The sequence below is a fragment of the Canis lupus genome, chromosome 31 (genome assembly GCF_003254725.2).
Source record: "Canis lupus dingo isolate Sandy chromosome 31, ASM325472v2, whole genome shotgun sequence".
Classification (NCBI taxonomy): Eukaryota; Metazoa; Chordata; class Mammalia; order Carnivora; family Canidae; genus Canis; species Canis lupus.
The window spans coordinates 11,683,612-11,711,071 of NC_064273.1; the positions used below are offsets into that span (position 1 = coordinate 11,683,612).

At 34.7% G+C, this 27,460-nt stretch overlaps 1 protein-coding gene across 5 annotated transcripts in view; it reads left to right on the forward strand.

Moving 5' to 3' along the window:
• LOC112661616 (multidrug resistance-associated protein 1-like) overlaps window positions 1–27,460 on the forward strand; it is an 86,950-nt gene that overhangs the window by 12,654 nt on the left and 46,836 nt on the right. For 3 of the 5 annotated variants that reach the window (XM_025449686.3, XM_025449687.3, XM_025449691.3), the window contains exons 4-12: window positions 492–634; window positions 6,979–7,156; window positions 16,563–16,817; window positions 19,281–19,346; window positions 21,591–21,728; window positions 23,305–23,451; window positions 25,414–25,498; window positions 25,592–25,658; window positions 26,043–26,169. In XM_025449686.3, coding sequence (XP_025305471.3) covers window positions 492–634; window positions 6,979–7,156; window positions 16,563–16,817; window positions 19,281–19,346; window positions 21,591–21,728; window positions 23,305–23,451; window positions 25,414–25,498; window positions 25,592–25,658; window positions 26,043–26,169 — 1,206 coding nt within the window. The remainder of the gene's footprint in view (window positions 1–491; window positions 635–6,978; window positions 7,157–16,562; window positions 16,818–19,280; window positions 19,347–21,590; window positions 21,729–23,304; window positions 23,452–25,413; window positions 25,499–25,591; window positions 25,659–26,042; window positions 26,170–27,460) is intronic. The other 2 variants (XM_025449690.3, XM_025449688.3) reach the window with 2 other exon arrangements.

Sequence of the window (27,460 nt, forward strand, 5' to 3'; positions counted from 1 at the left end):
TTTGCTCAACTATTGTGGCAAAGATGGTTTCTATATCCCATGGCCTCTTATCTGTTTGTCCAAATTAGTAATATGGTGACCAAGACCAAAGTTTATAGGGCAGGGTGGGGACTTCATATCTGTTTAGTATCATATACATACACATATACATCTTTAGAATTCCCAAAAAGAAAATACGATTTGAAAATAAAACTGTATTTATATTAATTAATTAATGGAACAGTTTCAACATTCACAAAAGTAATAAAATGACTATATCTCTTGCCCATTTAGACCAGATGGTGTAAATAATACCAGGTGGTCTGGAGATATACCTTACCAATGATATAGGTCATATTTTCAAGTTCAACTGAATTCATCCCTCTTATTACCTTACTATCTTTGGAGTACATTACTAACTTTATAGTCAGTTTATATATATATTTCATTTTTTTACTTGTATTAGCTCTGCCCAATTTTCTCATTGTTTCTTATTTTCTTTCATTATATAGGCACCCTTTTGTAAAGAGGCACATACCAGGAAGCCATCTCTGGTCTATGCATTGTGGAACACCTTTAAGTTTGTCCTAATTCAAGTTGCTTTATTCAAAGTGTTTGCTGATATTTTGTCCTTTAGTAGCCCACTCATAATGAAGTAAGTCATAGTCTTATTTTTTTAATTTCTCCACAGATAAATGATAAAAAAAGGAAGGGAAAGTTCTCATTGCAAATTTTATTTAGGATATGGACATCTTGCTAACTTTGCTATAATACAAATATGAATAATATATTCAATATTTACTGAAGTCAACTGTGTACTAAACAGTGCTCTAAAATCTTTAATTATCTTATTTAATTTTCACAACAATCCTATGAGATAAGAAATATTACACTCATTATCACAATGTGAAAACAGGTTTAAGCAATTTGCCTAAGTTAACATAGCTAGAAAATGCCAGAGCTATGATTAAAAGCTAGGAAGCTGTGGAAGGGGAGGTGGGCCGGGGATGGGGTGACTGGGTGATGGGCACTGAGGGGGGCACTTGGCGGGACGAGCACTGGGTGTTATGCTATATGTTGGCAAATCGTACTTCATTTAAAAAAAAATAAAAAAAAGCTAGGAAGTCTTCTTGAATATATATTTAGAAAATGAAATGATACATATTCTTACTATTTTTCTTAGCTGTGACCTTTTGGGAGTTGAACTTTATCAGCCAGGGTAGTAATATTTCAGTATAAATAAATATAAATGTATATGTCTATATATGTACGCACATATACATAGAGACACAATGTTTGAAGAATTTCCTTGATATTCTTTAATACCAATAAGCCAGATAACGAAATTGGAACCTTGACTCTGGCACCTTTTTCAAGAAAGCATTGTCCTACCTCTAACTGTTATGTGAAGGAAACACAATTTTTTTCTTTTTTAATTAGTCTATGATAATATTTTTGTATTGAATACATTTCCAAGTTGTTGGAGATTTTAAGAACTATTTAATTCATGAAAACATAATTAATCCTTAGTTACCTGAACCCTTGATAATATCCAGGCATGTATTTATCTAATATTTATTGAGCACCTACTACATACCACTATTCTTGATAGACCCTGCAGATAGACAAAGATCAAAAGTCCCTGCTCCAAAGACATTCAGAGGGATGAGATAAATATTAAACAAATGAATAAACATAAATGATATTAAGAAATAATCAATGTTAAGGAAAAAAAATACAATAAGTGAGGGGGTAAGAAATTCCATTCTGGGGAGATTAAAGTGCTATTTTATTTAAGGAGGTTAGGAAAGACTTTGGTGATAGGTGACATTTGAAAAAAGTCCTAAAGGAAGTTAGGGAGGAAGGCAAGGCCATATCTATTGCAAATAGGAAGAACAAGAAGGGCAAAAACCACAAGGCAGGAGCATGCTTGTTGTCTTTGAGGACCCACAGGAGGTAAGTGAGAATAGAGCAAAAAGTGAGACAAAATGTAATATGATTGAAGTTAGAAAGGTCTGGGCATGAAAAAGATTTTAAAGGGCCTTCTAGAATATGATGGTGATAATGGCTTTTATTCTGTTAGAAGGGAAAACTTTGGAAGATTTTTGAGCAGGAATTGGTATGATTAGACTTAAGTTTTATAGGGATCACTCTGATACTTTGTGGAAAATAATGTAAAGAGAAGCAAAAGTAGAAGTATTACCAGTTGGAAGACTGAGATAATCCAAGTAAAAGTCAATGTGGTTTCAACTAAGTTGTAGCAATGAAGGTAATAACAAGTGGTCAGATTCTGGTATATTTTAATGGATGCCTGGGTGATTCAACTGGTTAAGCATCTGCCTTTGGCTCAGGTCATGATCCCAGGGTCCTAGGATCAAGGCCCACATTGGGCTCCTTGCTTCATGGGTAGCCTGCTTCTTCCTCTCTGCCTGCTGCTCCCCCTGCTTGTGCTCTCTGTCAAACAAATAAAATCTTAAAAAAAATAAAGGTAGAGTCAGCATAACGTAATGGTGGATTGAATATACGTTAAGAGAGGAGAGGAATCAAGGATGCCTTCAGAGGTTTTTTTTTTTTTGTTGAAGTCACAAGGTAAATGAGGCACCATTTACTGAGATATAAAAGCTCAGGAAAGAGTAGGGTAGGAAGTGGGGTGTCCTTTTTGGACTTGCTAAATTTGAAATACATATTAGCCCTTTTGCAGGAAGGAGTGAATTAACTGACTGTTGTCCTTTGGGCAGCTTATAGGAGTGACTTTTGACTGGCAACTGGAACTTGCATTTCAGGAAGGTTCCTGGTGCCCTAACTGTTAAGAGTGGTTTAATATGTCCAAACTACTTAATGATCAATATGATTCATGCTGAATACCTACTTTCCTTCTAGAAGTTTGGAATTTGGGCATGTGTTAGGAAGAGGGTGCCTTGTATACTGAATCCCCAATGAGCTTGTCTGGTAGACAATATTTCATATATGTTGCCACAACTAGTTGCTGGGGTAATTAAATGTGTTTTATTTGACACTACTGAGAAAGGACTTTTGGAAGCTTGTGTCTGTTTTCTTCTGGACTTTAGCCCATGTACCTTTTCTCTTTGCTGATTTTTTGGGTATCTTTTCAACATAATAAATCATAGTCCTAGTATGACTAGATGCTGACTGTTATAAGTCTTTCAAATGAATCATTTAACTAGGAAGTGGCCTTGGGGATCCCTGGCATCCATCTAAAGAATCTAGAAAGATTGTGATTGATTGTCTACATAAACCTGGAGTCAACCGAAACTCTCCACAGACAAGATAACACACCTCTTCTTCTCCTGCTTCTGCTTCTCACCTTTGTATATAACAGCTATTTTTAAGGAGTTGCCCTAGAGTTATCTCATCTATGGTCAGAAATCTCTCTCTCAGAAATATTGACCAGCATCTTCCTCTCCTGCCCTCTTCTGGTGATGTATTGCTATAGTATTAAACATATAGAATTTTAGTAGCATAAAACAATGATAATTTTATTATATTCACAAATGTCTGTGAGGAAAACTTGATAACCACTAAGCTACAGCAACAAAGCATGATTTGTGGATCTGAACTTCAGAGAGTGGTGGATTTTCTTTGATCCACCATGATGGAGGCTTTAGCTGAGTAGCTCGAATGGCTGTCGACAGCTGTAGAAGCTCAAATAGAGACATATGTTTGGAGCCTTGGTTTGGCTCTTGGCTGGGTTACCTTGGTTCTTTTTTATGTGTGCTGGTACTGGAATGTCCAGGATGGCTTCTTCACTTACATACTGATGCCTGGGCTAAGATGGCTGGAGATGGCCAGATATCCATCTCTGTCTGTCTGTCTCTCTCTTCAAGACTCTCCAAATGGTTAGCTTGAGCACAAAAGTCTCAGAGCAATTGAACTTCCTACATAGCAGCTGGATTTTTTCAGAGTGAACATGCCAAGAGGCTCAGACAAGTCTTTTTATGACCTAGGCTTGGCAGCCCCAAAAATCAGATCTGCCACATTATTTTGGTCAACAAGTCCCTAAATAAGCCCAGATTCAAGTGGAAGAGAGAGTAGTTAGGTTTAACTTCTGAGTGGGAGGAGTAGCTAGAGATTTCCAGCCATTTTTAGTCATGTCCTGATTCCTAGTTTTCAATGACTACTGCTCAAAAAACTCATTCTAGAATCTCACTGTGGCCACTGTTTCCTAAAATAGCTGTAGGTCATGGCAATTCAGTGTCCCTGCCTTGCCTATAGGGTAAGGAATGGTCTCTAATTTTGTGGCATACTTTTGTAACACATTAGCTTGACTATACTGGCAAAATAGTAATATCAATATCCCATTGAAATGAATTGTTATTGTATTTTTCTCCCTGCCTAGACTATGAGCTCCTCATGGTACACAGGATTCTGTATTACTCAATTTCTGTGTGCTGACTGCCTAGTACAGGACTGAACATAGAACTCAAATACATTTCCTGAATGGAATACTGAATTGTGACTGGCTTATCCAAAGTCACACTTTTTAAAGAGATTCTCCTTCTAGAGTAATTGAATAGCCTTAATGTTTCTACACCAAGGACTAAATGATCAGAAAGAATTTTAAGGGTTTAACTATATGTTAACTAACTGGAATTTATTTATTTAGTTTTTAAAAAACATTTTATCCATTCATTCATGAGAAACAGAGAGAGAGAGAGGTAGAGACACAGGCAGAGGGAGAAGGAGGCTCCACGCAGGGACCCCGACACGGGACTGGATCCTGGGACCCCAGGATCACTGTGGGACGAAGGCAGGCGCCAAACCAGAGCCACCCAGGGATCCCAACTAACTAGAATTTAAACAAAAACTTGAAATACAAAAATATTTCTGAGTTTGTATGATCATAACTGAGCCTGGGGGAGCTAATTTTATAAGCTAATTTTGAGACGTATATTTTTTTCTTTCGATAAGGGAAATTACTCGAGAGTACTATCCTTAAGGATGAGAATACATTGTCATGTTATCAAGACTCATATGTGTAATAATCAACATATAAAAATGATACTTTCATTAACTTAGTATTAGAATAAATATGTTTCTTGTTGATTGTGCTTATTCTTTGTCCACCTATGAGTTTTATTATAATATTAGTCAAACAAGAAAATGAATATTCATATCTGATATGATGTGTTTGGTTTTATGGTCTTCATCATGCCTTGATCACAGATTAATTTTAATACTTCCTGATTTATATGTGTAGAGCCACTATGGTACCTATTGATAATTTTTTTTTGTTTGATTTTATGAGAAAGGAAGAAACTTTAGTTTGTAGCTACATCCACAATAAGAAGAACAGTGCACCTTTTTAGGGAAATTTAATTGGTAGACCAAGAAGATATTTAGTTAGTTTTTCTTATAAAAATAATTAGTTGTCTCAATGGATGGCATCTAATAGAGATCCACTAAGAAATACAGAACTTCCTGTTATTTTATCTAGGTGGGATGTGGCATCATTTAGTAGTGTCATTGAGAATACACATTGCTCTAAATAATTTTCAATGACTAGAGGTTGTAATAATAATTTTAGAAACACTGGTATATATTTGATTCCAAAGTACAATTTTAATAATGTGAATATTTTGAAGTACTTGGTTTATAAAGCAATTCGGGAAACACCAATTGCTTTTAATTTTTTCACTCATAAGTTGTCCAAGCTGCCAATAAAATAAATCAAGACTTAGACAATTTTTTATTTTTTAAAAATGTAAACTTTAAAAATGTAAACTCACATAAAGAATGAGTTTTAAAGTCAATGTTCTTAAAAAAAAATGTAAGTATAGTCTGACTTAATTACACGTGGGTTCCTTCTGGTTATTACCTTAAGTTAATTCAAAATGGCTATTTACAATGACAAAGCACATTTCTGCATCTCCAGAACTCAGAGTTAAAAAAAAAAAGTACATTTCTAAAACATCTAATATTATACTTTTTACCTTATACAGTAATATACCTAATTATTGCCTAATAATATACCTACCTAAATAAACCCAAGAATTGAGCCAGCAAAATAAATGATATATTAATCTGTAGTATCTGAGAGAATATGTCCAAGTTGTTTTCACCATGATTTAGAGTATAGGTAGTCTTTTTAAATTCTTACTGTTATTAGTCACACAGACACGTTTAAAAAAGGTTGAGAACACCTATATAATGTTATTAACAATGACATGAGGCATTTGGAGTTTTAACCAGTGTTTACAATTGAAGGACAATAAGCAACCAAAAGAGTTATGATTAGAACCATCCTCATTGTTTAGCTGTACCCCAGCCTTAACCCTAATCATCATGACCGTGCTGTCACCAAACGTAAGAGGAAATAAAGGAAAATAGAGTAGACAGAAACTGGTTATGGATAAAAGTAACAAAAGGTGGGATGCCTGGGTGGCTCAGTGGTTGAGCATTTGCCTTTGGCTCAGGTCATGATTCCCGGGTCCTGGAATCGAGTCCCACATCAGGCTCCCTGGAGGGAGCCTGCTTCTCACTCTGCGTATGTCTCTGCCTCTCTCTCTCTGTCTCTCATGAATAAATAAGTAAAATCTATTTTTAAAAAAGTTTTAAAAAGTGAAATAGAATTCTGGCCTTTGAAAAAAACTGTGTGCCATTCTGAGAGATTCACTACTTATATTCTAATTGTCATGTTTCCTTATGTTTAACAAAATGCATGATTATTATAAAAAAGAAGCTTTAAATGTCTTTGTGTCTCAACTTGTATGATGAAGTTAGATCAGAACAGTTGGTTGGTGAAAAATTAACCTTGTACTCCAAAGCCTTTGAAAATAACTGTTGCTTCTATTTATTATATAATTTTTGAATTAAAAATAAAGGGGGGAAAAGAGGCCAAATTGAGCAAGAAGAGCAAAGAGTGGGTAAAAAAAATATAGGTGTATGTAACATTTTGACAACACTTCACGCTTATAAGCATTTATCTACTTGAGATGCTTAACGTTTCTTCCCCTTTCTCAATTTTTATATGACATTCAGGCAAATGATCATTTTCTGTGAACATCGCGCAGATTTTGGATGGAGTGGCTATGGTTATGCTTTGGCACTTTTTGTTGTAGTCTTTTTGCAAACCTTGATCCTTCAGCAATACCAACGTTTTAACATGCTCACTTCAGCAAAAATTAAGACAGCCATAATGGGACTCATCTACAAAAAGGTAAAAAATTAAGGAATTCCCAATTTCTAAATGGATTCTTTCCTTGTATACTCTAAAATATAGGAGAGTATGTTAAAAGGTTCCTAGGGTGCCCTTTGAATGTACATTTGTTTTACTTTAAAAGAACTTTGACTCATCCATATTGGTTGTATTCATTTCTCTGTAGGACTCTCTATAGTTCTTACAGTCCCTGCAACTTCCAGTGAGCCCTAATCCTTGAAACTAAATGATGGTTTCTGTCCACTGTTGTATCACTGAAATCCTCCTCACCAAGTGAATGACAACGAATGTAATGTGTTCGTCATTATCTGTGTGTATGTACCATTGAAGTTTCTTCTTTTCATGATATTTTCATTCTGCATACTACTTTTTTCTTCTTCCTCTGTTTGCTTTTCTCTACTTTTTCATGCAACAAAGCCATCTTTCTTTAAACCATCATTATCTGCTTCTCTTTCATTCTAACTCCTGCCTCTGTATCCACCTACCCTCCAAAACCTGGCTGATGCTTATACCTGTGATAATGCTGAAGTATAATTTGTTCTCTCTTGAAAATGCAATTTTAAATACCACCTCTTTACCATCCAGAGCCTTTTATTTACATTATCATCATAAACAATTAAAGAGTTTCTTTCTTCCCATAGTTATCACCGGAGTTGTTCAATCAAGTGCATTTTGCATTCTTACTCTATAGTTTTCTATAAATTGTGGACTCTTTATTTTATTTTATTTTTAATTTTTATTTATTTATGATAGTCACACAGAGAGAGAGAGAGGCAGAGACATAGGCAGAGGGAGAAGCAGGCTCCATGCACCAGGAGCCCGATGTGGGATTCGATCCCGGGTCTCCAGGATCGCGCCCTGGGCCAAAGGCAGGCGCTAAACCGCTGCGCCACCCAGGAATCCCAATTGTGGACTCTTTAAAATTTGGATAGAAACCTATTTACCTGTTGTACCTTTGTCATCTGGGAGAATGGCTTTTATACATTTTTATAAAATTTGGATGACTGAGAAAGTGAGTAAATGAACCACTGCCTTCAAGAAATTAGGGGGAATTATTAGCATACATAATAAATGTGTGGGAGCTAAATGCAGGGATTTTTTTTTTAAGATTTTGTTTATTCATGAGAGACACAGTCACATAGGCAGAGGAAGAAGCAGGCTCCCCACGAGGATCCTGATATGGGACCTGATCCCAGGACCCCAGGGTCATGACCTGAGCCAAAGAGAGACGCTCAACCACTAAGCCACCCAGGTGCCCCTAAATATAGGTTTTTCTGAGAAGTCAGGTGAGCAGGAAATCTACAATGATTGTGTGCAGTTAAAGAAGGTTTCACATAGAAAGGAAGCCTTTAGGGCAGCCCCGGTTGCGCAGCGGTTTAGCGCCGCCTGCAGCCCAGGGCGTGATCCTGGGGACCTGGGATAGAGTCCCGCGTCGGGCTCCCTGCATGGAGCCTGCTTCTCCCTCTGCCTGTGTCTCTGCCTCTCTTTCTCTCCCTGCATCTCTATGAATAAATAAATAAAATCTTAAAAAAAAAAAAAGGAAAGGAAGCCTTTAACTTATCTTTGGGAAAAGTGTAGAATTTGTATAGTGGAAGGAAGAATTATAATTTGGGCTGAGCTCAGCATGAAACTTATAGGCCCTTTGGCCTTATTGGGCCAAAATGGGTGTGTGGAGTGGTATTAACCCAAATGCAGGGGCATACTGCTACAGTTATAATTCTAGAGACTGTAAATTCTGAGAAATCCTAACATAGAGGAAGGATATCAAAGAGTCTAGGAATCAGTTTAAATATTAACACTTGTTTTTGATATACAGTCCATATGGAATAAGATTTCATTCAGTGATTAAAGCATTGGAGTTTGGGTATAGGATTTGGATGGAGTTACAAATATAAAAGAGTGGACTGCAGTAGAAATTAGAACAAGTGATCAAACAAAAAGAAGAAAATCAAGCATTGTGGGTGAGTCTATTACAAGGGCAAAGATATCCCAGAGATAGTAATGGAAGAGGTAACACTGACTACGGGATGAAACCATAGATTCCTTAGAGAGATTAAGAATGAAGAGCACTCAGGATCAAAGGAATACAGCAATCAAGCCAGCTCAGTAGATCTTGTTGTATGGATTACGATTTAATGCCAAATCCATCAAACAAGCAGTAGAAAACATAACCTGCATTGTTATAACCCATGTTGATGCACTGAGATAGCATGTGCAGATGGCACTGATATAAGGCTGCCTTTCTTCTGAGTCTCCTATCCTACATCTGCTTTCTGGAGAGAATCTCTCTCCATGGGACTAATTAGGATATTTAGATTTCTATTATCTTTACAAGTGATAGGATTCTGATTTTTTTAAATCATATTTAGGTACCTTCAATATCAAAATGGCTCTCATAGTGGCACCAGATGACCCATATAAATCTGACATTGGCTCTACTGCATCAGAGATTTGTTATTAGAGTGGGGTAAACATGGTCTCAGACCCTTTTCATGGTGAGGAGCAGAGATGGTAGGACTTCCTGTTCTCTGTCCACCCACATGGTTACTGCTAATAAAGTTCACGAATATAATTTTTGGAATAAAGTTCACGAATATAATTTTTAAGATTCGTGGGGAAAACATGGGCCTCATTCCACTTGATAACTTTGAGTTCATGAGTTTCAAAGCTTAGCTCACAGATCCAGGCTCTATGACAATTCTTTTTTTTTTTTTTTAAAGATTTATTTATTTATTCATGAGAGATGCAGAGAGGAGAGGCAGAGACATAGGCAGGGAGAGAAGCAGGCTCTTGCAACTCTATCCCGGAACCAGGGATCATGACCTGAGCTGAAGGCAGACACTCAACCACGGAGTCACCCAGGCGTCCCCTCCATGACAATTCTTGAGGACTAAGACATGGGATATGCTTCAAAAGCAGTGTCAATTAGTGCTGGGTTTCATGTGGGCAGTCTAGGGCATTCCTTCACCAAACAATGTCCAGTAGAATCTTTGTGATTTTAAAAATGGATAAAGGTGATCAGAAGGTACAAAACTTCTAGTTAAAAAATAAATGTCATGAGGATGTATTGCAGCATGGTGACTATAGTTAATAATACCATATTGTGTATTTGAAAGCTGCTGAGAGAGTAGATCTTAAACGTTTTAATCACAATAAATAAAAATTTTATAACTGTGTGGGGTGATGGTTGTTAACTAGACTTGTGGTGATCATTTTGCAATATATACAAATATTGAACATTTTGTTAAAACACCTGAAACTAATAATATGTCAATTAAATGTATCTCATTTTCTTTAAAAACAAGGGGGGGGGGCAGGAGACATTTGAAGCATGGAGTGCCCACAGAGAAAACAGATTTGAGTTTGAGACCAAAGAAATGTTTTATGTTGAAGGAATAATATGAGGATATAAAGTATCTGAAAAAAAAAAGAAATAAAGTAAAATGAAATAAAAGAAAATAAAAACTTCCTCATTTCTAAAAAAAAATTTTTTTTAAAGATTGTATTTATTTATTCATGAGAGACACAGAGAGAGAGTCAGAGACACAGGCAGAGGGAGAAGCTGGCTCCATGCAGGGAGCCTGACATGGGATTGATCTCGGGTCTCCAGGATCACGCCATGGGCTGAAGGTGGCGCTAAACTACTGAGCCACCGGCTGCCCTAAAAACATTTTTTTTTTTTTTTTAAACTAAACGAAAGTGCTATATCCACATTATCCAGTTTGGCAGCCAGTAGTCACATATGACTATTGAGCCTTTGAATTGTGGCTAGTAAGATTAAGGAAGTGAATTTTTAAGTTTAATTAAATTTAATAACACGTAGCTAGTGGCGGCCATTACTGGACAGTAGTTCAATATCTAAACTGTCCATATTTGTAGTTTAAAAATTTTCTTATCTTAATTGTGATAAATATAAAATGCAAGAAAATTGATAAAAGTGCATTTAAAAAAAATAAAGACACCTAAGTGTGGTTAAGAAGAGGAAAAGCAGAATCAAAATCCTGCACTTAGAGTCAGAAAGAGAATACTGGCATACTTTTTTTTGCATACGGATGAACTGAAGAAGAATAAGTTCTTATAAATGTTATGAGGGTCCACCTTTGGGTATACAATATCTCTCTAGAAGTATAGTAACTATTGGTTTAGAATCACTGGGTTAGGAATTTTTAGGGCTCTTCCAGCTCTAAATTATGTGACTTCTATGACTTAGAGCTAGGATGGTCAGGAAAAATGTCATGATCAATATTGCATGATTTAGGTTTGAAGGATGAATTGCATGAGGCAAAGATTCTACTGTTGGAAATATATTGTGCGAGGGAATATACAGTTGAATACATGGCTTGCTCAGAAAATGATGAGTAGATTAATTTAGCTGAAGATAATATCTTATGGTGGGGAGAGAGAGGATGGTAAAACAGAATAGATTGCAACTCTGTTTTCAGAAACTTGAAAGATACATTGTAAAAATGTACTTTAGTTCTCGAGGGAATTGGGACTTATTTGGGCCATAGGCAGGTAGATGATCAGGAGAAAGTAATGAAAATAGAGTTGGAAATAAGGAGTACCTTAGAACTATTTCAATAGTTCAGGAAATAAAGATATGAACCAAGAGCATGGCAATGAGTCTAGACAGGAACAAATATATAAGAGGGGGAATGTGAAATTGCAAACAAATTTCATCATCAGTTGATAAAATGAGATATTAATGAATTCAGTTCAGGGATAATCAAGATATTTCTAGTCAATAAGAGAGGTTTTTGAGGCTGGAGCCCTAACTGGTTCATCTGGACCTTGTTAGGGTATAATTCACTAAACGAAATTAATGAAGTCTCAAAAAGTGATGTCACATAGTTGTGCTGTGTGTGTGTGTGAGAGAGAGAGAGAGAGAGAGAGAGGGAGACTAGGTAAAGAAAATATTGTAGAAAAGAAATCTCAAACTTGGATGGAATTTTAAAATAACAGAGTTTTGTGGAAGTGATTATGATTACAATAGTTAATTAAAAATGGGTTAATTTTCATTTTTATTGAAGAGCATTTATAAACTCCCAACTTTTTATATGGTTTTAGATTTTACAGTTGGGGTTTTCTCTTTTTATCTCATTCTGGCTTTCTCTCTTTTATCTCTTTTTTTTTTTAAGATTTTATTTTATTTATTCATGAGAGACAGAGAGAGAGAGAGAGGCAAAGACACAGACAGAGGGAGAAGCAGGCTCCACGCAGGGATCCTGATGTGGGACTTGATCCTAGGTTCCCAGGATCACACCCTGGGCCGAAGGCAGCATTAAACCACTGAGCCACCCAGGCTGCCCTCTCTCTTTTATCTCTTTAGGTACTTTTTACCAGACAATTCTAGAACATGTTGCATCATCCGGTATAATTTTGTTGTCATATTGCAGTATTCTTCCAAATTGTTTCATATAACAAAGAGGGAGTTTAGATTGTATAATTTAGCAATAAGCAGTAACTAAATTCCCCTTCATGGCTTGTGATTTTTGTCCCTTACAGAAATGTAAAAGTTTATTTGGCAGAAAAATATTGAAAGAGAAATCAGTGCTCGGATGTTAAAAATGCCAGCCAGAACAACAGCCAATTATATAATGCCCTTTAATACTTTCCTTAATATTTTGAAAGCAATTAGTTTTTGAAGAAACTTTTCTTTTGTATATTGAAGAAAATATGTGTAATGCATAAAATAGGAAAGAGAAAATGACAACCATCCATAAGTCTAGACTGCAAAGATAACCTTAATTTTCCCTTAACATTTATTTTGCATGCATACTTACATATTTGCAATACACTATTTTGTAATCTGTTATTTACTTCATAGTATATCATGACCAAATGTATTGAGAAAACACATTGTTATATGATTTTTTTATATTTAATTTGTTTGCTTTTGTTTTTAAGTACATTTATTTTTACATATAAACATAAGTTTAAATTCATAGTGGAAACTTTCATATAAATATTACACTTTTCTCCCACTATTGTCATTTTTTCCCTATTTTGCTTTCCACCTTGCTTACCATCTTCACTCATAATGTATATGGTTCATTTAATATATATCAAAGTACCTTTTCCACACATTCTTTAAAACCATTGCAACATTGTCTTTTGACAGTAGATATGATAGGTAAAGCTGCTGCCAACCTCTACTTCTTATTCCACCATTTTAGGATAACCTGTTTTGTTTTGATTTTTCTGTGCTTGGGTGCATGTATTTCTTTTTATTTTTTTAATTTTTAAAAACAATTTTATTTATTAGAGAGAGAGGGAGAGAGCACACAAGTGAGGGGGAAGAAGGGGCAGAGGGAGAAGGAGGAGCAAACTCCTCCTGAACAGAAAGCCCATGCCTGGCTCCATCACAGGACCCCAAGTTCATGACCTGAGCTGAAGGCAGACACTTAACCAACTGAGCCACCCAGGGACCCCATAAGTATTTCTTTTTAAGGATAATTTTAACATTATAGAATTTACAAATTTCACCAGGGTAAGAGAAGGGATACTATTTTCTAATTAGATTGGTATTTCTTGACTGCTTTTGGTTTGAAATCTTCTGTTTTTCTTTATTTCTTCTTATTCTTCACTTGTAAAGTAATTGTGTTATGTTTTATGTGTATATTATGTATATAATACACATATATAATAAATACATATTAACATATATATATCTGTTGCTCTCTGTTTTAAGCAGTTTTTTGAAGAAAAGTACTATTTTGTGCATAGATATAGATATACAATCAGTTGTAGATATAGACGTAGCTGTAGATATAATGCTCACATATATATTGAAAAATACAAGGAAACTTTCAAATCAGAACAATTGAGTAATTTACCCATTATAAAAGAGTTGTGAAATAGAGTAGCTGGCCCTGGACCCCAGTAGCTGTCATTCCACTCTGGAAGTCGTGTTATTTGTTATTCTGAATTTATAAAGAAATATAAATGTAAATATATTAATATTTATATCATCATAATATGTTTATATAATATATACATTCTTATGTATATATTCATGTCTTGTGTGTGTGATCTCCTGAAACTTCTCCATGACTTTAATCTTTTTAAAAAATCATTTCATTTTTCAAAATATGTTTTCTCTAATTTCTGGGAAACAGTTTTGAACACATCTACTTAATAGTTTAAGAACTCCATTTGTTGTAATATGCATTTGGACTTTTGGTGCCTGCATTATATTTTTAAAAAATTTGACAGTTGTGTTTTCAATTTGAACTCATTTTTCTCTTCTTTCTCACTTGTAATGGATATCATGTTCTTTCACTTTAGGTTACAAAGCATTATTCATATATTTCTCATGTTTCTTGTGATATGTTTTTTTCCAATAAGAGGTCATTCATTTGATTCCTTGGATAATTTAGCTACTTTTATCTGTTCAATCTGCTAGTATTTTCATAAATACTAATACCATTTAACTTTTCCTTCTAGAAGTATGAGAGAAAATATATTTATTTATAAGTTGCTGGTAGATTCTATTAGAGATCAATGGACCTATCTGAAGAAGTGCTAGAGACTTAATGACATGAGAGTTATGGTGGTTCAATTTCCATTGTTTCACTTGGCCACATCAGGTGGTCAGTAATGAATCAGGAGGAGGTTAGGAGCTGGTTTTGGAGGAGACATGGCTAAAGCTTAACTGTTGCAGTGACTAAATATTTCGCCTCTTTTTTCAGGCTCTATTTTTATCTAATGTTTCTCCTTTCTTTTTTCTCTTGTGGCGGTAGTGGACATTCTGTTTTATCAGCACAACAGTCCCCCTTACTAGTCATTAACAGAAACATTTCCAATTTACTGTATAGAAATGTAAATGAGAATTGAACATTGTAGTAGCCATAGAGCTTAGGGGGATCCTGGCACCTCCTGAACCTCCAGGGCTGTGCAGTGTGTCTGGTGGGTCCGTGGCCTCCCCACATGCATGAAGCCCTCTTGCTTTAAGCTCAGGAATATTTAGAAGAGTTTTGCTGAAGGCTCTGACTACTTGTTTTTCAGATGGGCCTTTTCTTTGGCTTTGCATTATTCATTACTTGAAAAAAATTTATTTTGAGTGCCTCGTGTACCTCATTTACTCCTGTTAGCTCCACCTCTCTATCTGGTCTCTTTAAATCAATGTAGTAGAAATTCCTTAAAATTCTTGGCACATGGAACACCTGGATGGTTTGGTGGTTGGGCATCTGCCTTCGGCTCAGGGCGTGATCCCAGGGTCCTGAGATTGAGTCCCACATTGGGCTCCCCGCAGGGAGCCTGCTTCTCCCTCTGCCTATGTCTCTGTCTCTCTCTTTCTGTGTCTCTCATGAATAAATAAATGGAATCTTAAAAATAAAATTCTTGGCATATGAATAGGCTTTCGCCTGGCTTCTAGTACACATACCAATTCTCCACTACTTTTTACAATTTATTTTTGCATTTCACTGGGAATTTAGAATGGGTGAAGAATTAAATAAATGAATTTCTGACATCAACCTTAGTAAGAATTACGAATAATTAAACTTGGGACTGTTGAATTCAATATACAAATATTAAAATAACATGCAGATTAAGGAAGAATTGGGCCTTGGAAGAAAAGTTGTATTTCCATCTGCTCCAAGAAACCTTTCCAATATTTTTCTCTCTCTAAATTCCCATGGCCTTTCTTAACTATTTTTATAATTAACAGTCATCCTGTGTGGGAGGTATATGTGGGTGGTGGGGTGGACTCCACAACCAAATTATAATCTTCCTGAGAATTAGGACAGTATCATTTTAAAATTTTCTAGTTTCAGGCATAGTACTGTTGTTCATCAACATTCATTAGATATTTATTGATAAAATTTAGATGGTTTAACATTATAGGGGTACCAATGAATATAGAGGATCCCCAATGCTAGAAATCTAGAACAGATTTTTTTTGCAATTTTTTAATAAGATTTTATTTATTTATTCAGGAGACACACACACACACACACACACACACACACAGATAGAGACATAGGTAGAGGGAGAAGTAGGCTCCCCATAGGAAGCCTGACTGGGACTCAATCCTGGGACTCCAGGATTACACCCTGAGCCAAAGGCAGGCGCTGAGCCCCTGAGCTACCCAGGCATCCCATTTGTTCCCAGTTTTGTAATCAACAAATTGTGCAGTGTTCTTGAGAATGAATTTGCTTGGGAATCCAAATGTTACTCTTTATCAATATGCGGTGGATTTTATAACTGTGTTTTGATCAGTAATTGCATCTTCTTCATCTAAAAACATTTTTAAGAGTTTCTGTATTTCATAATTGTACTACATAAATAATCTTGTAGATTTTCCTAAATATATAAAAATTGATATTAAAAGTTACCATTGTTTGACTTATAAAGATGCTCCATGATCTACAGGACTCTTTAAATATTTCGCCTCTTTTTTCAGGCTCTATTTTTATCTAATGTTTCTCGAAAGAGATTTTCAACTGGAGAAGTTATTAACTTGATGTCAGCAGATGCCCAGCAGCTCATGGACTTGACAGCAAACCTCAATCTCCTCTGGTCAGCCCCTTTTCAAATCCTGATGGCCATATCACTTCTTTGGCAGGAGCTGGGGCCAGCAGTGTTAGCAGGGGTGGCAGTCCTTGTATTTGTTATACCAGTGAATGCTTTAGTTGCAACTAGAGTGAAAAAACTAAAGGTAAGAAAAACACTGCCTCATATGTGTGTCAAGCAGAAGCTGAGTTTTCTGACTTGAGTTGACAATAACCTAGTTAATTTTGTACATGTGGAAATAATCCAGATTTATCATTCATTCATTCAACCAATATTGATTGAACATCTGTTCTGTGCCAAAGTACAGCAATGAGGAGAACTGATAAGTTCCAGCTTTCATTAGAGGAGACAAGCATTAATAAATAAATAAGGAACATAACGCCTGGTGTTAATTTACATGAGAAGGAACATAAATTAGGCTAGGATGCAGAGTAACAAAGGGTGCCATTTCACATACAGGGGCAGTAAATTCTGCAGGAAAGAAATGATGCATCAGCAGGGTAAGGGAGGAATCCTTGTGGATGTCTGAGAAAAAGATTTACCAAGCAAAAGGAACAGTGTGTGCACAGCCTGGAGGTAAGGATGTGTTTATTTTATCTGAAGAGTGGCCAAGGGCTGGTGAGCAAGAAGTGACTGGATACAGCAAGGAGATAGTAAATGCTTAACTGAATTAATTTTAATATTCTTTCTTTACATTCAGTCAGTCATTCATCTTATTATCAGTACACTTTTTGACCTCTGGCATGTGTCAGACAGTGTGCATTATACTGTACTATAGGGATGGAGACACAGGACAGAATCACTGTGCTGAAAAGCCACGCTGTGGAGGGAGAGACAGATGGTTTCATGGGTTAAAGTAACTACGCAAGTGCAGATGTATTGTCTATCACACTTATTTTATTATTTTGAACGGATCAAAGAGTAATAGTATCCATGTACTGACATGGAATTATGTCAGTCTTATGTTACAGGAAAAATAAACATATGTTTGCGTGTGTGTGTGTGTGTGTGTGTGTGTGTGTGTATATATATATATAATGCATATATGTACATAAATGTCCTTAATCCAGTTTTTAAAATGTGAATATACCTATGCACATGGGTGTGGTAGAGATGAATACAAATGAATTTGTATAAACATAGAAATAATCTAGAGACAAAGCATCATTCTTTTAAGAATAGTTACCTATTGGGGCACTTTGGTGGCTCAGTCAATTAGGCGGCCAGCTGTTGGTCTCGGCTAAGACCTTGATCTCAGGGTCGTGAGTTCAAGCCCCACACCCAGAGTGGAGCCTACATAAGATAAGATAATAAGATAAGATAAAAGATAAGATAAGATAAGATAAAATAAGATAAAATAAAAAGTTACCTATAGAGTAGAATTAGGTGTGAATGGAAGTGAGATTTTTCACTTGTTACTTTAATACATTTAAGTGATGAGGATTTATACCTTCTTTTGTATTTTTCTGATTTTTAAAAATTCAGATTAATTACCAAATAATTAACAATGAAATAATTATGAATTCTAAGACTCTAGTATTAGAATAAGAAGCTTGTTTATGATTATAATAAATACTTTTTTAAAAAAGCCTTTATTTATTTATTCATGAGAGACAGAGAGAGAGAAAGGCAGAGACACAGACAGAGGGAAAAGCAGGTTCCATACAAGGATCCCAATGTGGGACTCAACCCCGGGCCCTAGGATCATGCCCTGAACCAAAGGCAGACACTCAACTGCTGAGCCACCCAGGTGTCCCATAATAAATACTGTTAAACTAACTTAAAAAAAATTCTGTATTTTAAATAATTTAAATTCAAATATTTAGGAATAGAAATACATTTGGGGAACCTTAATATAGTGCCCTAAAACTTTCAGAGACTGCAGTATTATGTACAAATATGCTAAGAAGAAAATATGCTTTCAATCACAAAAGTAGTATTATGGATGTTAACTGGTAAATGTGTACTTTGCTAGACATACAAATGCTATACTTATTATTTTGACATAATTGTGACGATATTATTGGAAGAAATCCTTAAGAAGCAATACCCAAGCAATGATAAGTATAAAATAATATAAAAGTTAAATATTTGAATAAATATATAGTAACTACATAGGATTTGCAAAAAAAGAGTATTTGAAAATATATATTTTAATTACAAGTATTAACGTTCAAGATAATGTACTTACAATATATAGATCTTTATTTTTATTCCTGTGATACTTCTTTTATAAAAAATATACATGTAAATAATTGATAGAGTTTGGGGAATTTTATCACATTTTAATATAAGATGAATGTTATTTTAGTATTCAATTTTAAACAAATTACATTTAAATAAATATTATATTTTCCACTATTTTGTAAAGTATACAACCTTGCATATATTCTACTACTGGCTTCTTTTAAGTTTTAAAATATCTAGTTATAACTAATTTTAACATTAGCAATAGAATAATATTATAAGAATATTTTAAGATGTTTTCAACAAAATATTATGTAAAATAGAGAGAATAGTTTATATTTTTTAAAATAGCTGTGGCTATGTAAGTTAAATTATTACCAACTTTTGTCAAATATGCTATCATTTTGTTCCCCTTAAATAGAAAAGCCAAATGAAGAACAAAGATAAACAGATAAAACTACTCAATGAAATATTACATGGAATTAAGGTAATATAAAAGGAATATGATTTTAATTTCACTATTTATAATATAGCCACATTAGTCAATAAATGATTTTTTAGAACGTTTAATATCAAAATAATTATATATGTAAATAAAATTGTTGGCAGAGTATTTCACCTTTCAGATGTATAGGAATTCTTATTGCTGAAATAACATTTAAATAAAACCAAATCAAATGTAGGTGTTTTCTTTTTGTTTCTCACCCAACAACGGAACACAAATGTCTCCAAAGACACGAAACATGACTTTTTGGGAGGGATTGGGTGGAAGAGATGGAATGAAGCAGGCAAGAGTGGCAAAACATTATCATCAGTGTGAAGGCAGATTTATATGGGGAAAGTGATGACATTCATTCAGGTTCTTATATGTGGAATAGAAATGATCACAAATGTTATTCTTCACAAGGTATGTTATATATTATTTATTCCATAGGAAAGCTACTTCCCATGGCATTAATATTTTCTCTATGATAAAACAGTGAATCCTTGGGGTGCCTGGGTGGCTCAGTTGGTTAAGCCACTGTCTTCAGCTCAGGTCTTGATCCTAGGGTCCTGGGATAGAGCCCTGAGTCAGGCATCAGGCTGTCTGTTCAGCAGGGAACCTGACTTTCCCTTCCCCTCTGCCTGTCACTGCCTGCTTGTGTGCTTGTGTTCTCCTTTCTCTCTCTCTTTCTCTCTCTCTCTTTCTCTCTCACACTGTGTCAAATAAATGAATAAAATCTTTAAAAAAAAGTGAAACCTCATGAACTTTTAGATAGATAGATGATAGATGATAGATGATAGATAGGTATATAGAATTTCAAATCTCGTTGCACCCGAGTCATGCCTTATAGGATTTTTCAAAATGGCAAAATTTGCAAAGCCCATATGGAATATCCTTCTGGAATTCATCGTTCTGTCTGGTGCATCTATCTTTATAAACATAGGATATGTCCATTATATGTACACATTGATAAATAAAATTCCTGCTGTATTGTACTGTGTAGAACCTTCACAACATTAAAAATTACTAAAATGAAAGACATTGTTAGATTAAAGATACCCTGAAAAGAGACTGATACTCATTTATTTGTCTGAAATTAAGAGTGGCCTTAAGTAGCTTTGAAATTTAACTCAGATTAAATTATTGAATAACTGAGATTATGTAATAAGGTCATACACTCCCAAAGTAACGTGATCCAAATGCAGCTTGTACCTCCCTGTGGGCTGATAACCCTTGTCTTCATAAAAAGCACAGCACTGTATGCTTATAGGTTTTAAATATTGATATTATTAAAAGGAAACTTGTATTATCAGTAGGACTAAGACAGTGTAGATAAAATAAAAGAACATCTCCTAAAGATCTGTGCAAAGTCTAAAATTTGAAATACCATAGAATACACTAGAATACTGGTAGAGGACCAAGTATAGGTAAGTTGAAAGTATAGCATACTTAAAGGTGTGGGTGGTCAGTTTCTCTGGGGTAAGGATAGCAGATGCCATAGCCTCTGTCTGACAATAATAACTACCATTTGGTGAACATTTTCTGTGGATCACACGCTGTACTGTTTCCTCATATAATTCTTATGAACCCCAAGAAAATAATTTCTCATCCTCATTTTCCAAACAAGGAAACAAAGTCTCTGTGCAATTAAGTGTCATGGCTAAGTTCACAGAACCAGTGAAAGATTTTTAGGATACTCCGGAGAAACAGAACCAAGAGAATGTGTGTGAATATATATATTCCAATTTATAATCTCAAAATACCAGTCACCTTTCTGAAAATGGCTTGAAGTCCCATGCCATCAGTTTTCAGGAAATTGGGAGTCCAGGGAGAGGAGCATAGCTATTAAGAAATTAGTAGTGGATTGAAGTGAGAGTTGGACCAGCAGGAAGAGAACCAAGATTAAGTTAAGCAGAAACTGCTACAGAGCTTATACCAAGAGCTGGGATGTTTTTAAAGTCTGGCTCAGGAATAAGCTATTGGTGGGTAAGATGTACATAGGCTAGAGAGACGGTGATATTCTTCTCCCAGCTACCTACCTGTCCAGAAAAACACAATTCATGGAAATATTTTGATTCAGCTGAAAATAGGAGCATTTTACTTTTATGAGTTTACCATCTTTTCTTTTAACTTCCATAATTGTGTGTGTGTTGGGGGTGTGTGTGTATACTGTATATATTTGTATGCATGCATGGTTTTGTTTCTTCTATGATATTATCAAATAGTCACCGCCTGACTCCTCTACAGATCCTCAAACTTTATGCATGGGAGCCTTCCTATAAAAAGAAGATTATTGAAATTCGTGAACAGGAATTGGAAGTTCAAAAATCAGCTGGATATCTTGCTGTGTTTTCTATGCTGACATTAACTTGCATTCCATTCTTGGTAAGTATATGTAATATTTCCTGTTTTGATTTTCAGATTTGCAGATTCACCTCCAAATTACCTGGAATTAAGGTGTCCAAAGTGAAATCTTCTATATCTGAAATAAATTTTTCAAGAAAAACTGTCATTGATTTATGTAGATTAGATAATGGAAGTTTTAAAGAAGGGGAGAATATGTGTATTCTCATTGGTCTGTATTTTTTACATATAATAAAATTTTACTTCTTTGTAAATTTCTCACAGATCAAACATGTGCTTTCTGTTCTTAAACAATGTAACTTTCATTTCAGAGTTTCATTTTCTCTCTAGAATGTCTTTTTTTTTTTTTAAAGATTATTTATATATTCATGAGAGACACAGAGAGAAAGAGAGGCAGAGACACAGGCAGAGGGAGAAGCAGGGTCCATGCAGGGAGCCTGATTTGGGCCTCGATCTTCAGGATCATGCCCCAGGCTGAAGGCGGCACTAAACCGCTGAGGCTGCTCTAGAATGTTTTGATTTGTGTGATTAATCCCTTTTAAGCAAGATCCAAAGTCACACTATATGGTGTTGGGAAGACTGGATGTTTCTCCTGCATGCCAGACAAGTTATAAATTGCTTTATTTCATTCTTGAAATAACAAGGCATTGCTTTTCCCACTTCACAATAGGAAATGGAAATCTATTCTAGTTTGGGAAACATCCTCAAAGTTACAGAATTAGTATTTGGAAGCAAACTGATAGGAACTGAGGGCATTCTCTTTCTTTCATACCATGTAAATGTTAGGAATCCCATGCTATTTAAACTAGAGTATAACCTGCCTTGAGGTATGAAGCAATGAATGAAAGCCAAAGGATAATGAAAACACTTAGAACTGAAGCATCTGTTTTAATCAAATTTACCATCCTCAGCGGTCATAGGATCAGGGGAAGTTCCATGTGTTTCTCTTGTTGATAATTTAAAATATTGTTTTTTTAATTTGAACAAATATGTAGGTATTATGAATATAAAAGCAATATTTACATTTGGAATTCTTTGGTAAAAATGTACAAGAAGCATTTGCTTAAGAGAAGTTGTAGGTACATGAAGGTCAGTACATTCTCATCATATATGAACTTTCCTGCCTTTTCTAAATGAAACTTACAAGAGTAAATATAAACATTATGAGCCATAATTTATTCATAATTTCTTCAGTTAATTTTATGACTCACAGAAAGTATTATCATTACATATGAATCAGGATGTATACACACACCACTGGAAAATAAATTTACATAATACTCCATCTTGAAAAAAGATCAATTAGTATACATATTAAATTGCAGTGATAACTAGTAAGAACATGGTGATTTACAAAAGGGAGCTGGACCATATGGTCTCAAGGCTGCCGTGGTCTGAGGTACACAATTGTATCTGTATATCTTAGTGTACTAAACATTTATTTTATATTCTTCAGCAGTCACACTGAATAGTGCTGAATTTTGGTAAACAACAATAAAAAAGGTTTTGAGTTTTTCCCCCTAATTTTTTGGGACTTTAACTCATCCTGTTGTTAGCTTTGAGTAATTGAAGAAAAGAATTTGTCTCTATTTTTCAGGTTTCTCTGGCGACATTTGGCATCTATTTCTTATTAGATGAAGGAAACATTTTAACAGCCACTAAAGTGTTCACATCCATGTCTTTGTTTAATATTTTGAGGCTTCCTTTGTTTGATTTACCAGTGGTGATCTCAGCTGTGGTCCAGGTACATCCAAAATATGCTTAAACTAAGAATCGTTCATCTACTGGAGTCTATGGTTTTGCACATTTTGTCTTTTTTCCCATTATTTATTTCACTTTTTGTGGTTGTTTTACACTGCTTTCAAAATTAGTCTCCCTGAATTAACAAGTGATAGAAAACATTAAAGATTGGAAGGAATCATGTCTTCTTTGTCTATGCTTTTCTTCTATCAAAATGACTTTTAAGTATTTCAATATAGGATATTGTTTTCTTTGCTAAGTGTTAGTTTCTTTTGTTTGGCTTTTTAAAAGCTGATGTCAGATACTATGCCATCAAAAGGCTCATTTTCTGTTTTCAGTTGAAGATTTTTTAACGAGGTCCTTTGCCTGGAACTGGATATGAAGGTTTTCCCAGGGTTTAGCAGCATTTCGTCTGTACTGAATGAATAAAGACAAGTGCATTGATAATATCAGTCTGCCAACAAACCGTGTATGAGATATTTGGTTCAGCCTACCTCTATTGTAATCTTCAGTCTCTGGAGGCTCTGTGAATAAATACTATAATGAGTAGAAAGCTGCTGAAACCACAGGGAATGTGAAGAAGTGAGTTCCTTGATCCCTGAGAACCTTGATGCCCTGAGATTTCCTGTTAAATTTTTTGAATGTCAGGTTTGGATTGTCTGGGTGTCCCCCATCGAATCCATTTTCTCAAGTTGAATTCATAAACCAAGTGAAGCTTTGCTTATTGGAACCAACTCTTTGATTTAAGAACTTTGCCCTTAAATTTTTATATTATTTGAATAAATATTAACTTATAGTTGCTAATAGTAACTATAATAGTAACAATGATATTAAATTATATTGATTATATTAAAATTATAATAGTAATAATAGTATATTATTTGAATACATAATTATATAGTGAATACCGAGTAATCCACTTTTGTCGTACCTTTTTTGTTGTTATTTTACTAATAATGACCAACAGAGGGCAGAGAAGTACTGTTGATGTGACGCTTTTAACATTTGTTTCATAGCATTTTTTTCTTAAGAAAAATACCATTCTTAGAATCAGTTTTGTTTTGCTTTTGAAATTAGAATCTAGCTAAAGGTCTGCTATCTCAAAGTGTTCTCCAACTCCAAGTAGCACACTACATAAATACGGAAAGCAATTGTCAAAAGAGAAAGAGAAGTAAAGGAAAGAAAAAGAAGTAGATCTGCATACTAATATGATGTACTTGGTAAACAAAACCATGGCCCAGTTACATTTTATTCACTAACAATAGATGTCTTCTAGCCTAGAGTGAATAAAAATACATTAGAGATTTCATGTAAGTCAGCTTGAGGAAAACAAAATTGATACTTTTTTTTTTTTTAGTAATTTTATTTACTTATTTGAGAGTGAGCGGGAGAGAGAGCAAGAGTGGGGTGGAGGGTCAGAGGGAAAGGGAGAAGCAGGATCCCCCTGACCCGAGAGCCTGATGTTGGGCTGGATCCCAGGACCCTGAGATCATGACCTGAGCTGAAGTCAGATGCTTAACCTACTGAGCCTTCAAAATTTATACTATTTATCCTAATTGTAGCTAAGCATATTGTAGCCCTGTTACTGAAACTCGGTGTTATTGCCGAAACTATCATTTAATATTCAGAAGCCGAATTCATTCAATTCTAGAGCTGTTCTTAAGAACTAATCTTCCTATAATTATTAATTAATTAGTTATGATGGCTTTACCAGAGTGTTAAGGAGGAACTTTTGTGTCTTTTTCTCATGCCTTCCTGCATAAATGACATCTGCTTTGATCTGTGATTCCTGAAGCTGTTTTTTCTTTTTAGGAATGAAATTATTTATAAACATTAGAACAATTCAAGCTCTGCTTGCTGAATATCTTCAATATCTTCAATTTGCATCACAAATTTTTAATCATGCTGTAAGTCTTTTTAGTTGAAGTTCTTGACCCTCAAATTCCATGTGTGTTTATTTTGATAGACAAGAATATCATTGGATCGTCTGGAAGACTTTCTCAACACTGAGGAGCTTCTTCCTCAAAATATTGAAACAAACTACGTAGGAGGTCAGCATTTCCTCTGCATTCAGTATTTATTTGACTTCCAGGTTGAAGATAATAGGCTCTAGGATGCACCATTGTATTTATTTTTCTTCTTAGATCATGCCATTGGATTTACAAATGCTTCCTTCTCCTGGGATAAAAAAGGGATTCCAGTACTAAAAAAGTAAGTCATAGTTTGGGGAAAATTAAAAACAAAATTTTTTATTAACATTGAATTCTACAATGGTCCATATTTTTATTTCTTAGAGTTTTTAAAGCAGAAGATGAATATATTAAAATTTACAAGACTTATTTTTTAACCTCCCACTATACTTTGCATTTTTATGGATTTTTTTTACTCCCTTGTTTTCTATTCATTTCTTCTGTTTTCTCTACAGCGTTTGTTGTTTGCATTTTTGGAAGGTTGGGTGTTCATAGAATAATGTAGTATAATATGAATAGCAGCAGTTTCAAGGATGATGCTCAGTACGCTAATTTATCTGGGAATAAACATTAAAAATGTAACAAGAACTTCCTATATCATCTCTTTCCTTTTCTTGTCATACAGCTTGAACATAAAGATTCCAGAAGGAGCTTTAGTGGCTGTTGTAGGGCAAGTTGGATCTGGCAAATCATCTGTGCTTTCTGCCATCCTGGGGGAAATGGAGAAACTTACAGGAGTTGTTCAAAGAAAGGTAAAGCTAACAATACATTCTTTCTATATCTCCTAGTGTAGTAGGCTACAGTCAACACATGGTTAGTGTCAATAAGAATTTATCAAATCAAATTGAAGATGCAAGTATTTAATAGGCATTTCTAGTTTGCAGCAAACATTTCAATTTCCACAAAAATTGATTAGCTATGGATGGGTTAGTAACAGCATTTTGTCCTCCAAATACTTTAGTGAATCATTTATGAATGCTTATGGTAATTGTTTGATGATATTAACTGAATTGCAACCAATTATAGAGAAACTAATGTGATTTATATTTTAATTTGATTTGGTTTCTAATTATCATTCATTGCAAAGTTCCCTGAGTAATTTCAGCTACATTTCTAAGAAGTCTTATTGTTGCTCGTGGGCAGGATCATTGATCCAGAAGAAAAATCAGAAAAATAATAATATTAATAGCTTGCTTTTAAATCTCAGCCCTTGGACTATGGAGAGGACTACTCCAAGCCTTTCATTGTATTCTTAAAGGCAAGTAGGAATACGAATTCAACAGGTTCTTAATCAGCTGTTTCTTTTTTGAAACACTAACCAATGAGTTTTCCTTATATTTAACTAACTCTTAGGTAAAATATTAATGTAATCCCTCCTCACTTCTGACAAGATGGAGAAGTTCTATGGATCTGAGACTAGTTTCTTCACTTTTTCTCTCTAGGAAGAATCTGCTCCAACTCTTTGGTTTTTCTTCTTAATATGTATTTCCTCATATCCTTATACCTTTCCTGGTTCCAGTCCTTTAATGATGAATTCTTTATTTATTCTTTTCTCTTTCAGCATTACTAGTACTTATTTTAGGATCAACTAAGGTATCTGGGACTTTTTCTGATAAGATTTTACTTAATGAATACCACTGCTTTTTAATCTTCATCATACTGTCTTTGTACCCTTATGTTCTTCATAATGATTGCAGTCAGCCATTTGTCTTTAGTTGAAATGACTATATCTTATCTTAGGCCAGTGAATATCCTTTAAAAATATGATTGTCATATTGGTTTTATTTTCATTTATTTAGTGTCTTCAGCTTTTTTTTACTAAGCAAATACTATGCACACATATTATGTGCCTGTCACCTAGTACCAGGGAAACAGGCATGAATGTGATATATCCTGCTATTTACAGGGTTCATAGTCTAGTGAGGGAGATATTAAAATCAATTATGATAAGTGTTTAAATCAGATATAAAAAATGAATCAAAGTATAAGGAACAACAAACTCTGAAGAGTTAGAAAAATTTTCAGAGAGATGGTAGTCTTTTA